General features: G+C 43.6%; 2 protein-coding genes across 3 annotated transcripts; one reads left to right on the top strand and one right to left on the bottom strand.

Moving 5' to 3' along the window:
• Window positions 1-220: 220 nt before the first annotated feature.
• ing3 (inhibitor of growth family, member 3) lies at window positions 221-7,086 on the bottom strand. The gene is made up of 12 exons (XM_026326512.1): window positions 6,954-7,086; window positions 6,752-6,823; window positions 5,513-5,613; window positions 5,008-5,073; window positions 4,253-4,349; window positions 4,014-4,085; window positions 3,746-3,862; window positions 3,399-3,559; window positions 2,641-2,831; window positions 2,085-2,277; window positions 1,914-1,952; window positions 221-1,679 (listed from the first exon to the last, which is right to left on the bottom strand). Exons 1-12 carry the CDS (start codon window positions 6,979-6,981, stop codon window positions 1,563-1,565), a joined length of 1,254 nt encoding a protein of 417 aa, XP_026182297.1. The 5' UTR covers window positions 6,982-7,086; the 3' UTR covers window positions 221-1,562.
• A 772-nt stretch (window positions 7,087-7,858) lies between these two features.
• Window positions 7,859-15,089, top strand: tspan12 (tetraspanin 12). 2 transcript variants are annotated; one of them, XM_026327279.2, is made up of 8 exons: window positions 7,859-8,266; window positions 8,602-8,727; window positions 9,380-9,462; window positions 10,179-10,314; window positions 11,839-11,904; window positions 12,894-13,001; window positions 13,113-13,256; window positions 13,439-13,774. In XM_026327279.2, exons 2-8 carry the CDS (start codon window positions 8,662-8,664, stop codon window positions 13,772-13,774), a joined length of 939 nt encoding a protein of 312 aa, XP_026183064.1. In that variant the 5' UTR covers window positions 7,859-8,266; window positions 8,602-8,661. The 2 variants fall into 2 exon arrangements, with proteins under 2 accessions (XP_026183064.1, XP_026183065.1); XM_026327280.2 differs by having other exon boundaries at window positions 7,861-8,727; window positions 13,439-15,089.
• The last annotated feature ends 524 nt before the right edge of the window (window positions 15,090-15,613 follow it).

Here is a 15,613-nt window from a genome sequence, read left to right as displayed (position 1 = left end):
TCCCACGTCTCAGGCTAAAATATGAAAACACCACGATTTATCACAACGTTTGCTCATTTTATTGGACCTTTGTTTTCAAACATCCCTGGACACGCGCACGCACACACTGAAAAAAACGGGACATCACACTCATGTTTCTGTTAGTCACATTTTCTAAATACAGAGGGACCGCTCGGGCCGCCATAGTTGTAGTCCAACACTTCTTCCTTCTTTTTTTTTGTTTTTTTTAATTCCAGCAGCCACATGGGAAATAATTTCAGCTGAGATTAATGTCGAGTTAAACTGGGATCAGACAGAAAAATTGCCAGTCTGACCTTTACAGTTTTTTAAAAACTGATCAGAATTATTGAAACTGAAATAAATATCTGGTTTCTAAACATCAAGCCAAAACTGAACGAGTCAGGAACCTGGTCCAATATATGGTCAGAGGTTTCAAACACAGGGCTGAGAACAAAGTGTGAAATCTGCTGAGACAAACTTTGATTAAAAACAGAATTAACAAATTAAGATGCACAAACATCAGGATTTAAAGAAAACCTTAATCAGAATCACAGCATTTTATTTAGAAATTGAGTGATGAAAGTGGTTTTATTCATCTTGACGAGACTAAAAATGACCAACTGTCAGTATTTTGTGTGATCAGGAAGCAAAATGTAAAACTAATTTTGGTGTTTCTATTTTATAGTCGGTTCCTGATGGGAAACAATTTTAGTCATTCTGACTTTTTCACATTGACAACTCTGTCATGCTCACGAGCCCACAGGCCGACCTCTGACCTCTAGCCAGGTGCGCACTGTGGGGGGTTGACGTACGAGACAAAGTTCTAAATATTCAACATTTCTAAAGTTTTGGGACAATTCTGGCTCAACAAATATTTTTGTCTGAGACGTCACAATAAAGAAAACCTGGTTTTGTTCATCCAGGATTTAATAACGAGACATTTCCATCAGGTTCAACATGAGGCCGGGCTCAATTTCATCCTCTAGATTTACAGTTTCCGTTTTACTGTTGTGTGATCGATGATGCAATAACCTCAACTGCTGTTGTGTTTTTTCTTTGACCTTTAAAACTCTCAAAATGCCTGGAGGTTGATTTCAGCCGAGCAAAACAAAAGCAGCTGAATTTGTTTTCAGACTTTAGGGGATGAATTAAGTCTCACGGTCACAGTCACAACAACAACAGTCTGACTTCAGACACATCTGGGACTTACTGCCTGACTCCTCTAGCATAACGAGGAACTAACAGATTGTTTTTAAAGGGTCCAGGAGGGCTCTGGACCAGATGGGACATTCATCTCGGTGTTATGAGATAAAAGTCTGATTTTACCTCCATGTCATGACTCTAATCTCAGCTCAAATGATTTTCCTTCATGTGGCTTTTTTCCCCCATTTCTGTTGTTCCAAAGATGATTTCTGTTGGCACAAAGTATTTCATCCGTCAGCATCAACATCTTAAAAAGCTGTCTGTAAGAGGCCTGCTGACCTCTGACCTCACTCTCTGCAGCGTTTTCTGACGACAATCAGGAGGCTAAAATCCAACATGGCCGACAGATGGCAACGAGTCTATTTGTGGCGGCTGCCTCTCCTCTTCATGGCGGCTGTGCACTGAGGACAATACCACTTCCCCTTCGGAGCCTCTGACAGACCAACGCAGCCGTAGTGGAACCACTCGATGGGACACTGAACCAAATATTAACATTTACGTTAATGACCACAGATCAAAAGTTTGGGCTGTTGCACTAAAGAAATGGATCGATGATCAGAGGGAACGTTAGTCCCCAGAAACTTCTACAACTCAAGAGAAAACATCAATTTTCTGGTTGTAGTTTTTAAACTCTGATTTGTAAATACCAGTGAAAACTAGTTGAGCTGTCGCAGTAGCACAACATAAACCCATATTTCCATGATACTTACATCTGTGTTATCACAGCCGACCATTTCCCCGTAGGAAACCTGGAGGATTTAAGGGGAAACATTAGAATCTGTAGCTGTTGACACAAAAGTGTTTAGTCTCCAGCAGCGATGTCATTCCACCATATGTTCTGACGAACAGCAGGAAAATGTTTGTGTGGGTTTGCTGCACACCTGGTTACAGATGCAGTATCGGGGCTCATTGGGGTCGTAGGTCCAGTCCACCTGGCTGTTGGCCTCGTCCTCGGGGAGCGCCGACGCCTGCTGGGAAAGCTCCTGAGCCAGCGCCGACGACGAGGAGCACGACGACAGCGACGACGAGGATGATGACGAAGATGACTGGTGATTGGAAGACTTGATGCTGCTTCTGGAAAACAGAAGAAAACGTGAAGGAGCCTGTTTCCTACATATTTGTTACTTTGACATTTCTGCCGTAACTGAATCTAAGTCAGACGTTGATGTTTCTCACAGCTGTGTTCATTTGTTAAATATATGTATGCTTACGGCCAATACCTACGTCAGTGATGTTTATGTCATAAATAAATACTTTCATTAAAGTAAACACGACCACAGTATTGGCTGAATGCATGTACTTCCTGAATGTTTACTGCTGTCATAGATAAACAATGAAATTCCACCTACAAACAAAAACCTCTGCAGTTCAAGTTTTAAGCCAAACGTCTCCAGACTGCAGTTGAGTAATGAATGACAGGCTGTGTGGCAGTCTTACTTGGACTTGCGCCCTCTGGAGTCAGAGGCGGTGGTGGGGGTGAGAGTCTGGGTGAGTGTGGAGGCCAGAGCGGAGGAGGAGTATCCTGCATTGTCCCGGGACAGGGAGAACTCCCTGCTCAGCTGGAAGTCATTGTTCTTGATGGCCTCGTAGCTCGCCTTCAGGCTGGACGTCCTGCGGCCCTCCTTCATCTGCTCATGGCACGAGGAACAGGTTCATGTTTCGACAGGTTTACAACAAACAGCACTAAACGTCTTTAGAGAGATATAAACGGCAGTCTGACGATTTTGGTTTCCACTGTTGTGTCATTTAGTTTTGAACTAATCATACAACATACATCAGAAAAGATGTTCAACTTCATTGATTTGTTCAATAAGATCTGATGTGTAATTTTTGGAGCAGCAATATTTAAGGATGAAGAAATATCACAGATACATTTGTTGAATTTAACAGCAGTGATTTCATGCTTACATCAATTACTTTGAACATCTTTTCAGTTAGTTGGCATTAGTCTGTTTTTATTAAAAGTTCCTGAAAAAACACTTTTCACCCAAATGATGCAAAAATCATAAAAACCCCAAACTGTCCCAATTTAATTTGCGACGCCCTACACATTAGAGACAGTAACTGCAGTATATTGGTACAAAAAAACGTATATATATGTTTATATATTCATACACGTTTACATGACACTTTAAAAAAAAAAAAAAAACAGAAATTAGAAAGGTGATAAAGCCAAGATGCCAAGTGCATCTCACCTGTGCTGTGGCCTGAACAGCCTGAGCTGCAGCCATGGTGATGGCTCCAGCACCGGCCCCTGGCCCCGCAGGTAGTGAGCTCAGGTTGTAGGCCAGGGGCTGAGTGGAATTCACACTGTACACGCTGTTGGTGGAGGAGGTTGTGCTGTTGGTACGGCAGCCTGCAAGGGACAAAGGGCTGGTTCTCAAATACACCAAGGAGTGACCAGGTGACGTTAACTAACTCTGAAGGCTGTCAAAGCAACACGTCTGTTACCTGCACAGGTACAGGTGACCTGTCTGACAGCAGCCTACACAAGTGATGCATCTGACTGATATCTGCACAGGTGACGTGTCTGTACTAATACCTGGCGTGTTCTCCTTGGAGGCGTCTGAAGTCAACGTGGACAGCAGTGCTTCAGATTTGAACTTCTTCTCTGGAACATGCTCTGTAGTGTGGTGAGTCGGAGCGCTGTACTTCCTCTCTGTTCCAACACAAACACACACCATCTCAAATTCTGCAGACACTATGTGTCTTCCCTTCGTTCGGTCTGGCTGGGATTGACAACATGTTTGAAATATTTACAATAAAATCCATTTGTGAACCATCTTTTTCTAAATGCACACAGTACTTACTCTCTGCTGTGGTGTGAGAGTGGACATGATGGTTGTTGACCGGCTGTGACGGACTGTCCATCTCTAAAGATCCTGAGGAGAACACAAAACACAGAACATTAAATTTATGTGTCACAATAAGACTGAACTGAAAAAACAAAAAAACCAAATAAACTGTCATCCTTCCGAACTCCTGGGGCCTGTGTCAAATAGCACAGAAACACAGACTGGTTGGAAATCTGTTTCTCTGGGTGACTCACGTCTCTCCAGGATCTCCGTGATGCCGGCGTTGTCGGCTTCCAGTTCCATTTTAAACTTGGCCAGTTCCTGATCCAGTTTACGCAGGTGTCGGTCCACCTGGACACCAAAAACAACACCAGTGCACTGAAACCAGTAGGTAGGGTGACATTTCCAAAATGGAGGTTAAATATAAACTGCACAGCCACACAACTGATCTCATCCTTATTTCTGGCAGTTATTTTAAATGATTAGCTTTTTTTTGTGCGCACTCTGTGTTTTCATAGTATCTGACTTTGTTTACTAGATTATAGTCTGAAGCTGCAAACTGAAATTCTTCTTGTAAGTGAACTGCAATCTCTATTTCTCTTTCTACAGGTTTATTCTGTCAAGTCCACAAATTATTTTAAATACTTTCAAAATGTTCAAAGTGTAAACAAAACAACCAACAACTTCTTAGAAACATCTGCAATTATCAGCATAATGGTTACTGTCTTTCCTCAGGCAGATATTAATATTTTAAAGTTTTTACATACAATTAGTTCCTCAGGTGAATAAGAATAGGTACAGATAAAGTATGGATGGTGTCAGGCGACTGATGAATATGCTTCTTCAGTTGTGAAGTCTGACTGCCATCTAGTGGTGGTTAGACTGGTTAACACCAGCTTTTCTGACCAGGTCTGACAGTGGATGCACTCTGTTCATAGTGATACATTTGATTTAAATGCATATTGGTTAGTGACATTAGTGAAGAGGCAGTACAGGGATGTTTACTCACCAGATCATAAATCTGATTGGCCAGCTGCACCTTTTCATCTGCATCTTCCAGAGCTTTGTAATAATCCTGAAACACACATTCCAACACATTCATCAGTGGCTGTTTGCAGCTTTTATACAAATTTGCATTCAGGGAACGTGGATATCTAGATGATTCATGACAGCTTAGACTCCACGATAAATTCATATGTTCCCCTGCAGGTTAATATATTTAATCAGAATAATCGTGTGTTTAATTCAGCTTTCACTACAACACACTTCAGGTCAATTAATATCTCACAGCAAGGTGAAAGGATTTCAGCAGCACTTTTGCAAAATGGGACCACAGCTTCATCAACTAAAACCACCATAGCCAAACCCAACAACCAAGTGGTGAATGAGAATCTCTGAGTGAAAACCAGAACCTCAGTTTTAACCTCTTTGCCTTTTCACAGCTGTTTGGAAACATGGTTTGTTCATTAGAGGGATCCAAGAAAACATTGTCAGGTGGTAACAGGTTTTCTGACCTTTTTAATAACCTCCATCTGTTCTTCTCTCCACTCTGGTTTGTTCTTCTTTGCATTGACGAAGAACTCAATCACTTTCTGCTCTAGCTGATCTGTGGCGTCTGTAAGAGGACGAGGAAATACTGTCACACACAGTCCAGAAAACATTAAGCTAGGAAAGAGATATGAAAAATACACAATTCAAGCAATGTGCTGTCCACTATTAAAACATTTATTTTCAAATGAACATCTATTTCATTAAATGAGTCTATGAAAACATCAGCTCCTCTGTAATCTGCAAAAAAGATTCCTTCCACATTTGTATGTTTTTCAAAGATATGAACAAAACTACACTGAAGCCAGACGTGAATTATAAGTTTTGATCTATTAAAGAAGATTATCAAGTTTAAAACTCCAATGATTCTCCAGTGTCACCAAAGATATTTCCCACAGGATGAACACATGACATCTGAAGCTCATCACTTATCAGTTCATATGATTTGTTGAGAAAACATTCATGAAATGACATTATAGTTATTCTTTAACAATGACATTCTATTCTATTTTATGTTGCCTCTCTGTAACTCATGCTTGTGCTGTCACTCTGGAGAAACATTTTTGAGTTGCAATTGGTGATGTACAGACACAGACAGGCGTGCAAACTTTTTATGGTGCTGAATTCTGTTTATTAGAACCTAGAACTGCTGCGATAATAAGATGAATGACACTTCATTAATAACAGAATGGGTGCCAGGCAGCATTGAGAACATTAAAGCATGAAGGAAATCACTTTCACATATGCAAGAACATTGCACTGCACAGCTGCCCTGTGTTCTCTTCACATTAACTAATGCTACGAATAAAATACACCAAAATGTGCTTATTGCTCTGCAAACTAATCCCAGCGTGTCAAATATTTCAAAACACTGTCCACGTGAAAGTGTAAGGTCCATACGTGCAGCAGAACTAAACGTCTTTATTTAGTCTGAAGGGTCGCGGCAGAAAGTGGTTTGAAGAAGATTAAAGTTTAAAGGTTGAGGTTTAAACTAAGTTTTGGGTTTAAACTAACTTCAGTCTGTCGGTGCAGCTAGCCGGCACCGCTAGCCTGTATGCTAATTACAGGCCGAGTGAGGAGCTAAATAAAGTTACTGGATGTTTTAACGAAGCTTCACGGGGCTGCTCCGTGTTTCCACGTTAAGCTGCGGTGGTTCTCGGTGTGATCGCCGGTGTGAACTGCCAGTAATCGGCGGCTGTACGTACTCTGCACCTGCAGGTCCATCTCCCTCATTTCCGTAAACCTGTCGCGGAGATCCATGGGTAGCTGCTCGATCACTGCCAGGACAAGAAAAAACATGAGCTGCTAGCAGGCTAGGCTAACGGCCAGGGCGCCGCGGGCCGTTGGATAACACACACAAGACGCCCGAACAAAGCCTCTAGGCCTTTCTCAAAGACCGATACTCACTCTCGAGATAGTCCTCCAGATACAACATAGCGGCAAATTTGACGTTTTATGCGTTTAATGGCAGAATTTTCTTCTTTCAATATGGCGCCGCCAGTCGCTGTGTCTCTCTCAGAAAAAAATACTCCGAAAGGTCGACGTCACACATCGTGACGCAAACGGCTTCCTGTGTTCTGATTGGCAGAAACACATGCTGGCGTTGATTTGCGTTCTCAGAACAGATGGCTTATGGGAGTTGTAGTTCAATACATGACTACATTTTTAAATATAAAATCTCTTTAAATTAGTCACCAAATGACTTTATTGAAATAATTTATTAATTATTTGGTTACTTCCCATAGCGCCCATTCGCCACCAATGTGTTTTGACAATACCTGTGATCAGTAAGTGACATTTGCTATGTTAAAGCACGTTTATCTTCATCGGTTTATTTGTCACATATACCCGTGTTTTAAAATGCAATGTGGCATTTTATTAATTCTGTGCTAAATGTGGAAAATAAGCAGTGGAAAGTACAGAACATAAAACTTTAAGAGAAAATATGTAAATGATTTGCATTTAAAGTTTCATTGTTAGCCAATTATTTATTTAATGGTAGGAACTTTGTTTTTATGCCGCTCCCACAATAACTCTACTTTGTGAGTTCTGGCCTACACATAGGTCACAGACCATCTGATAAACCATCTGACGTAAAGAAACCTTGTGACTTTTTAATGACACAGTCCTTAAAGACTCTTTTATTTAACCAGAATGAAAAATATTCTAGTTGCAGTAGAACACATAGTCCATCTCTGTCTACTGGTTTGTGTCCATATACGTCTGTTTATCTACATATTACAGTCTATGTGATAACTTGCTGCCAGCAGAGGCGCCATGTGTCCGCATGGTTTCCTCTCTGCAGCTTCATCCTCTCGGCCCGTTGGCCTGATGACCCCGGGGCTCTGCGGCTGGAGGCGGACACATTCCTCTGTCCTCCCCCAGGACTTGCTCTCTGTCGGGGGGAGGAGGGAGGCTGCTGCTGTGCGCATTAATTAGTGAGGAAGGAGAAGGAGCAGCGGCAGCAGGACAGCACACCGCCTCCGCGCACACTGCAGCTGCTCCGGGCTTCAGCTTGGCAGTTTGGACTTTTTACGCACCAAAATGAAAGTTTAAGCATGAAAGTCAAGCTCCGGAGAGAATTTATTAGGATCTAAAGCTGACTGGTGACTTTGTGAAGTTGCTTGGTTTTGGAATTGTGTTTTTTGTTTCGGATTGAAGATTTTTGGATCGCATAACAAACGGAAAACGCGTTTAAATGCGTAAATCCGAATGGAAAAGTCAGTCTGATTTGCTCCGCGCTGTGTTTTTTCTGCTGGTTACTGCTAAGAGACTGATGGTTGATCTGGAAGTGTGAGCGTCGCCACAGCGTACAGCTCCGCACACTCCCCCATCCCGGTGGGACTGAGGGAAAGTAAGAAACCACCTGTTCTGAAAGTTTCCTGGAGCTTCTCACGGATAAACCCGAGCTGCTGCAACGTACGCCGGACAGAGCCGAGGGCGCGGAATGCGGGTTTTACGCACGGAGCAGAGGCGATTTCTGAGAAAAGCCTCCCGTCGAAAGAGTGGTGATCTCCGCAGACCTCTCCCTGGGCTCATTGTTGTGTGTTTGCAGTGAGGATGGTGCCATGGTGTCCGGGGCTCAGATGAGCAGCACGGCGGAGCTCAGGTCGGGATGGCTCGGGAGGACGCGGTGAGGTGTCTGCGCTGCCTGCTGTACGCGCTCAACCTGCTGTTCTGGGTGAGAGAGCAGATCCACGCTCACAGTACACTGCAGCTGCTGAGTAGGAGACCTTGGTGTGATAGTGTTATTGATCTCTAATCACCTGTGGGCATAAAGGAAATTATTTAATCATTTGACTTTTTGCAGTAACTAAACTTGTCTTTAAAGAACATGTATGAAAGTACAGGCTCACATTACGTAGCCGTCCACAACTTCATATGTAAAGACTGTGGACAGAACCACATGCATGAAGTACCATATGTATGATCATTAATTCCCAGCGTGCAATTTGGACTGGACCATGACATGTGACCAAACGTGACATCACACGTGGAACAACATTTAGGGTGTAATGAATACAAAACAACAAAACGCACATCAACACATCAACACATCAACACAAAGGGTTTTATGTGGATACAGGTGATCTCAAATTTGGTAAAATTTGTTTTCACTTGGGTTAAAGGTCATAGAGAGAAAATGTGGTGTGGTTTGTTCTGATTTAGTCTTCATCTCCAAATCAACTTTGCAGCTTCTGTGCTCCTACGTATTTCTGGTGTGTGCAGAGAAACTAGGTCTGCGTGGCTCATATTCTGGGATGTTATTTGTGGGCAGCAGAAACTGATCCGTGTGTATTTATTTCTGTGTGTGTTTATTTGTGTGTGTGCAGCTGATGTCAGCATGTGTGCTGGGAGTGGCAGCATGGATCAGAGACTCTCTGAACGCCGTCCTGACCCTGACCGCCCACACCAGGTGAGTCCAGCAGACCTCAGGTTGTGTAACCCACTACAATTCAAAGGAACGCATACTTTTAACTGCACCACCAGTTGTTCACAGGAAAGTGGCAGAAACAGCAAAGAATATAAAAAGGAGGTTTGAGACTATGCAGGGTCCTGAGTCCCACAGAAAACCTCACCGCTGTTGAGCAGAAAGGCCTGACCACTTTCCTGTCGAATCCTCTGACATGAACTATCTCTCTATCATGAGAAAAGATGTAGAGTTGACTTTCTGTGTCAGTTTTAATCTCAGCCTCAATAACACAAGACCGCAGGTCTTAGTTTGTGTCATACTGGACCTGACCAACAGGCAGTGCCTCCCACTCACACAAGTTCAATAGATCAAATTCAGTTAATCTGAAGGAACTGTGGGTGGCACGATGGTTCAGTGGTGTCATATTGTCTCCTCCAAGCAGCAGGTTGTGGGGCTGGACCCCGGTGGACCTGGGGCCTTTCTGTGTGGAGGAAATAAAAAACGTAAAGGTTTTCTGGTATATTTCACAAGGAGACCTCAGTTTGGCACAGGTTGCACATACATTCACAGAGAGTGTTCCTGTAGGAGCTGGTCTGTGCAGAAACCCAGTGAGGACCGGCCCGTGTTGTGGGAGTCACATTCCTGCAGCGTTCACTCACTGTTAGTGCTGCACGATGAGATAAAGGAATAAAATGTCGACTTTGGTTGTGCCTGTGCAGGTTGGAGGAAGCGGCCGTCCTCACGTATTCTCCAGCTGTGCATCCCGTCATCATCTCCGTGTGCTGCTTCCTCGTCATTGTGGCCATGGTGGGATACTGCGGCACGCTCAGGTGTAACCTGCTGCTGCTGTCCTGGGTATGTCTCCACATTCACTCTGCCATCATCAGCTGCCTGAAAATGAACTTTCATAATCGAGTAGCAACTAGATTTTCACGTAAACAGGAAAACTCGCGGTGTGGTTGTTGAATTTGAACATTCATTATTTCAAAATAAGGTCAGGGTTGTGAAGAAACATACCAGTGACCACAGAGCATGTGACCTGGTTAACTATGTTTCTGTGCTGTGATTCTAACATGAAAAACAGCAGCGGGTTAATGCACAGCAGAGTCCTCCTCACTGAAGTCTGTTGGATAGGCTCTATAACGAGACTCTGCTGTCTCTGAGTGGGCGGAGCCAGGTGTCAGGTGTGCTGTGAAGGAGATAACATCGTCCCTTCAGTCTATCCCTGAAAGACGAGACGCTGGGACACACAGCAGCTTCAGGCTGATGAATGGCCTCCCAGAGAGCATGATGGGAAAGCAGCAGAGACACCTGGGAGATCACATCACAACAGGAACAACTGCTCCACCAGGGGCAGTTTTTAACAGAAGTTAGACATTTATGGAGTAAAACGCAAAATGAACATGCACACTGTAATTCTACTTCAGATCTGTTTTTGTTCTGAGAGCCTCAGTGTGCACACCGGGTCTGCGGGCTAATATATGCTGATATGTGAGAAATCTAGAGCATACACAGATTGTTCTCCGTCACGAACAGTAAAGTCTGTAAAAGGCTGAAGCCTTTTTCGTGGTGCAGGTCGACTTCACACCTGTCAAGTAGAAACAAATCTGCTGCAGCAGCTCTGATATTTCTGTCTGTGGCTGTTTCCATTCAGCGAGGAAAAGGTCGATTATTAATAGTTCTGCTCTGGACTTAAAGACACAGTCGTCCAGCTGAACCTAAACCTAAATCTGCTCTTCACTGACGGAGTATCTGACCTGCGGACGTAGAGACTCATGGTCATTGTCAGGCTGACCTTCGACCTTTGACCCTGAGAATTACATTATGTAAAAAAAGTTACATAAGTAGAAGAATATCTGGAAACAGCTGGAAACCTGTAACCATCCAGCATCTGTCTGCTGGTCTCTGCTTGAGCCAAAAGGTTCAGAGTAGGTTCACGTTGGTTTTCAGCATAGACATTAAAGTATCTACATTAAAATGTGTACGTTAATGTGTGTAGGTTAAAGTGTGTAGGTTAAAGTGTGTACTAAGGTGTCTGTGGGTGGTTTAGGTCAAAAGTTCATCCTCCCTTTAAGCTGACAGATTGTGTGCATGTGTGCGTCTGCAGCTACTTTACTCTTATTTACATTATATATTTTGTATTTTTTTGTAAAAATCCACATTTGCGGTAGTTTTGCATTACCTAATAATGTAAATTCAAAATATTCAACAACCTCCTTGCGTTGGGCTTATTTCCATGTGTCCTGTATCAGTATGGGTGAACTAACGACACACACCGGTTCAGTTGTGGTAAATTTGTTTGTCCTTGTATTTGCTCATTAACCCTCGACTCTGCGGTTTTCTCTGTACTTGTTTGGCCCTTTCCTGTGTGTGTTTCAGTATTTCTGCAGCCTGCTGGTCATCTTCTGTGTGGAGCTGGCCAGTGCTGTGTGGACCTATGACGAGGTGAGAGGGTGACGGGTTAGACCCATTTATTTTCTCCTCAAGTCACAGCTTCTTTTCTTGTGAAATTACAGTTTTCTCATAGTAAATCTGAAAATGACAATCATATCCCATAATTCTTGGATTTGTCTAAAGTCAATACTTCAGCCTCTAGTTTATTTCGTAATATTCTGAAAATTTACTTAATCCTAGGAAATATCTGAAAATTATCGTCACTGAGATTCCAACTCGTTTTAACTATTAAACTTCTTCATTGAATGAACATTTTAAAACTATATTAACGATTATTACTTCTCTGATGATTTTACCTTGAAACTTTATGTGTCATGACAAACTGTGAAAACTATGATTTGATCTTATTATATTGAAATATTTGAATGATGATGTATAGTTTTAATCCTGGGACATGTTGTTTTGTAAATTGAATGAGCTGTAATAGTCGGAGTTTCCGTCTCCGTCCTAAGAACAAACAGAAATGACAGATCAGCTCCTGTTTCACCATCTGACACAAAATCACAGCGAGCACAACATCAACAAGCATCAGGAAACCAGAGGACAAACTCTGGGTCTCACAGCTGTGCCTTTATCTGCTCCATCGCCACAGGCCTCACCTGCCTGCCCGCCCGCAGGGGGTTGAGGGTATTGGAGTCAGAGTGAATGGTTTTTATCAGCAGAGCAGAGACCTGAGACACCTGGCTGTCAGGGAGGGGGGTAGCTGTGTGTTTGTGATGTGCTGACCTCAGTGGAGGTCTGTCACAGATAAGGACCACAGAACAACTTCAGCCATGCAATTCAGGTTAGGACAGAGGGGAAGATGTCTGAGTGGAGGAAGTTCAAAGATTTTACATCCCCAAAGACATTTTACAGGTTAATTTAGTCTAAATGCTCACGTTAGAACAGCTGCACTGTACAGATGTTATTTTAATTTCATGAACTACTTAAAGTGACAAGATTGATTCATTATCATTCATTTTCTCGCTGACTGTGTCCAGCCGTCAGTGCAGCGCTCTGACATGATCAGTCTGAAGTCTCGGATGCCGAACTACGGCCTGCAGCGTTACCAGTGGCTCACACACACCTGGAACAGCTTCCAAACAGAGGTAACACACACACACACACACACACACACACACACACACACACCCACCCACCCACACAGTGATCATGTGACCTGAACGGTAACAGGTGTGCTTGTGTTTACCTGTGGACAGTTTAAATGCTGCGGGGTGATCTACTTCACTGATTGGCTAGAGATGACAGAGATGGAGTGGCCACCTGACTCCTGCTGCTCCAATCAGTATCCAGGATGCGCTCGCCACGCCCACTTCCACGACCTCAGCGACCTGCACCAAGAGGTGTGTCACTTTCTAAATGTGTTTGTGAAGCAGAGACTGTCTGAGCCAAAACAACAACCACGACTGACTCTCTAACAAGCGATAACAGCGTGTAACAAACAAGGCCGCGCCCTTCAGACCTGCGTCTCAGAGCAGCTGAGGACTGAAGGCTGCTGTAAATGCTTCTCTGTGCTTGTTTTCAGGGCTGTGGTCCAAAGATCTACAGTTTCATTCGCGGGACGAAGCAGCTGCAGGTGCTGCGTTTCCTAGGCGTGTCCATCGGTGTGGCTCAGATCCTGGCTATGGCGCTCACGCTCACGCTGCTCTGGGCGCTGTATTATGGACGAAAGTCTCCAGAGCCGAACGCAATCGTACCGGCAATGCCGCCGGATGACTCCGCCCCCCTCACAGCGACGCACGGACTCTCTGAAGCTTCCAAGCCGGGCTGCAACCGCACAAACAAAGGCTGCGCTAACATGCCCGCTGCTGACGCGTCCACGCGGAATGAGCACCAGTTTGAGATGGAGCGCCTGTCCTAGCAGAGGCTGCAGCTCTGAGGGAAAGTCTGGTCCAGTTCATCACTCCTAAAAACAAGATACTCACCAAGTTAGTGTCTGAGGTCTGACAACGTGGTGACACTAAAACAAAGCGGTAGAGGCCAAACAGAAAGTTCCCTCGCCAGGATGATTAACAGGTTAATGTGGCTATAATTACAATTAAATTACAAATACATTTACACTAATGTAGTTAAAGACTGGAATAAAACAGATAAGCTGCAATTAATAAAATATTAGACAATAAACCGACTGGGTCCGACACAGGAGTTCCTAATAAAGTGGCAACATGCATGTAAACAGAAAACCCCAAAGGACCGAGGATGAAGCCATGTGGAACTCCACTGGTCAGAGGACAGGGTACCAGCCGAAAATATGAATCATGTTCCTACAGGTCAGATCCTAACTTGGTGAATTATCACTGACAGAAATGATGGACTAAACTATAACTAAGGAGTTGGAATAAACCGGGGGTTATCGTTTCATTACATGACTGCATATTTAAAGGAAACGTCAGCGGGACAAAGAGCAAATGTTCTTATCAGAACCTTCGTGAACAATAAAAAAGACCTAATCTGGTTTTGCAGACACGCGATGGGTTGTGGCTCTTTGTTTATGGTTTGTCACTGGACACAACATGGACTAGAACACAAAGAAACATTCACTGATTCAAGAGTTGGCCTTGCTTCTCTTCTTGCTGCTGCAGAAACATTTTGCTGAACCGTGTCAGAACAAATGGAGTTGTTACGGTCAGCTGCTGAGGCGTGTCAGGACCCTCTGGGAGAAAGGCAGATGTTTGTCAGTGTTTTATTGTATATGGGAAACTGCATGGTGCTGGGTATTTAATATTTGATTTACAGCTCTTGGAGCATTTGATTTTCTCACTGGGATAAACACTAAACATTAAGCAGGATGATGCTGCTCTGTCTTCACAACAAACTGTGGATGTTTGATTTACCAAACTGTGCAGACCAGGCGGATGGAGATTGGTTTACAGACTGTTATTTGTAAGCTAGCTCACTTCATATTCAGTGAATAATAAATACAAACGAGTACAGTTGCACAATAAAAAATAAAAATCTCCACTGGTTTACACCGCTGTTGCTGGCTATAAGCTCAGAGATAAAACCTGAACAACAACAATAAAAACTGGACATTACTGGGATCATGAAGTTGATTTCACGTACCTAATAAAGTGGACACTGAGTGCACGTTACGTGATACTAACCCCTGACCAGACACTCCCATGTTTGTGTACATATCAAAAATAATGTCCCCCAAATAAAAGCTGTTCCTCTTCGTCTGGTTCCACCAGGTCTGGTCTTTCCTGAAAGGTTTTACAACCAAAGGTCCAAATGAGCAGCAGAGACACAAACATGGCATAGATGGACGCTGGTTGTTTGTTTCGAGAGAATAATGAGAAAATGCAGTCTATAGCAGAAGCTTTGGTTTGGAGAACACTTTGGAGCCACAGGCCTGAACCAGTTCTGAGTTAGAGTTGTTCCTAACGGCACTAACAATGAGCTTTCCGATTGAGAAACTGGTGGACATGGAGCAAACATCTCACTTAAAGCAAAGTCCTCCAGTGCTGCTGCAGCTGTTGGAGAAAGTGGAGAACAGGGTCAGCTGTTCACCGTGAGCAGCTCTTAACGTCCAGCACCCACCACACAGTGTATTAATAGTCCGTTTACCCTCAGGCCCACTGGCTGAGGCTCCATCTCAGCTGACAGGCACTAAGACCACGTCACGCACTGGGTCTGGGCTCTGGTTGTTACCTGCAACCAGCACTGCACTGTGACGTCTTTGTTCCAGAGAGTTAACTCG

Source organism: Mastacembelus armatus, chromosome 23, assembly GCF_900324485.2.
Source record: "Mastacembelus armatus chromosome 23, fMasArm1.2, whole genome shotgun sequence".
Lineage (NCBI taxonomy): Eukaryota > Metazoa > Chordata > Actinopteri > Synbranchiformes > Mastacembelidae > Mastacembelus > Mastacembelus armatus.
Note: the sequence above shows the minus strand (reverse complement) of the source record. Positions and strands in the feature narration are given on the sequence as shown.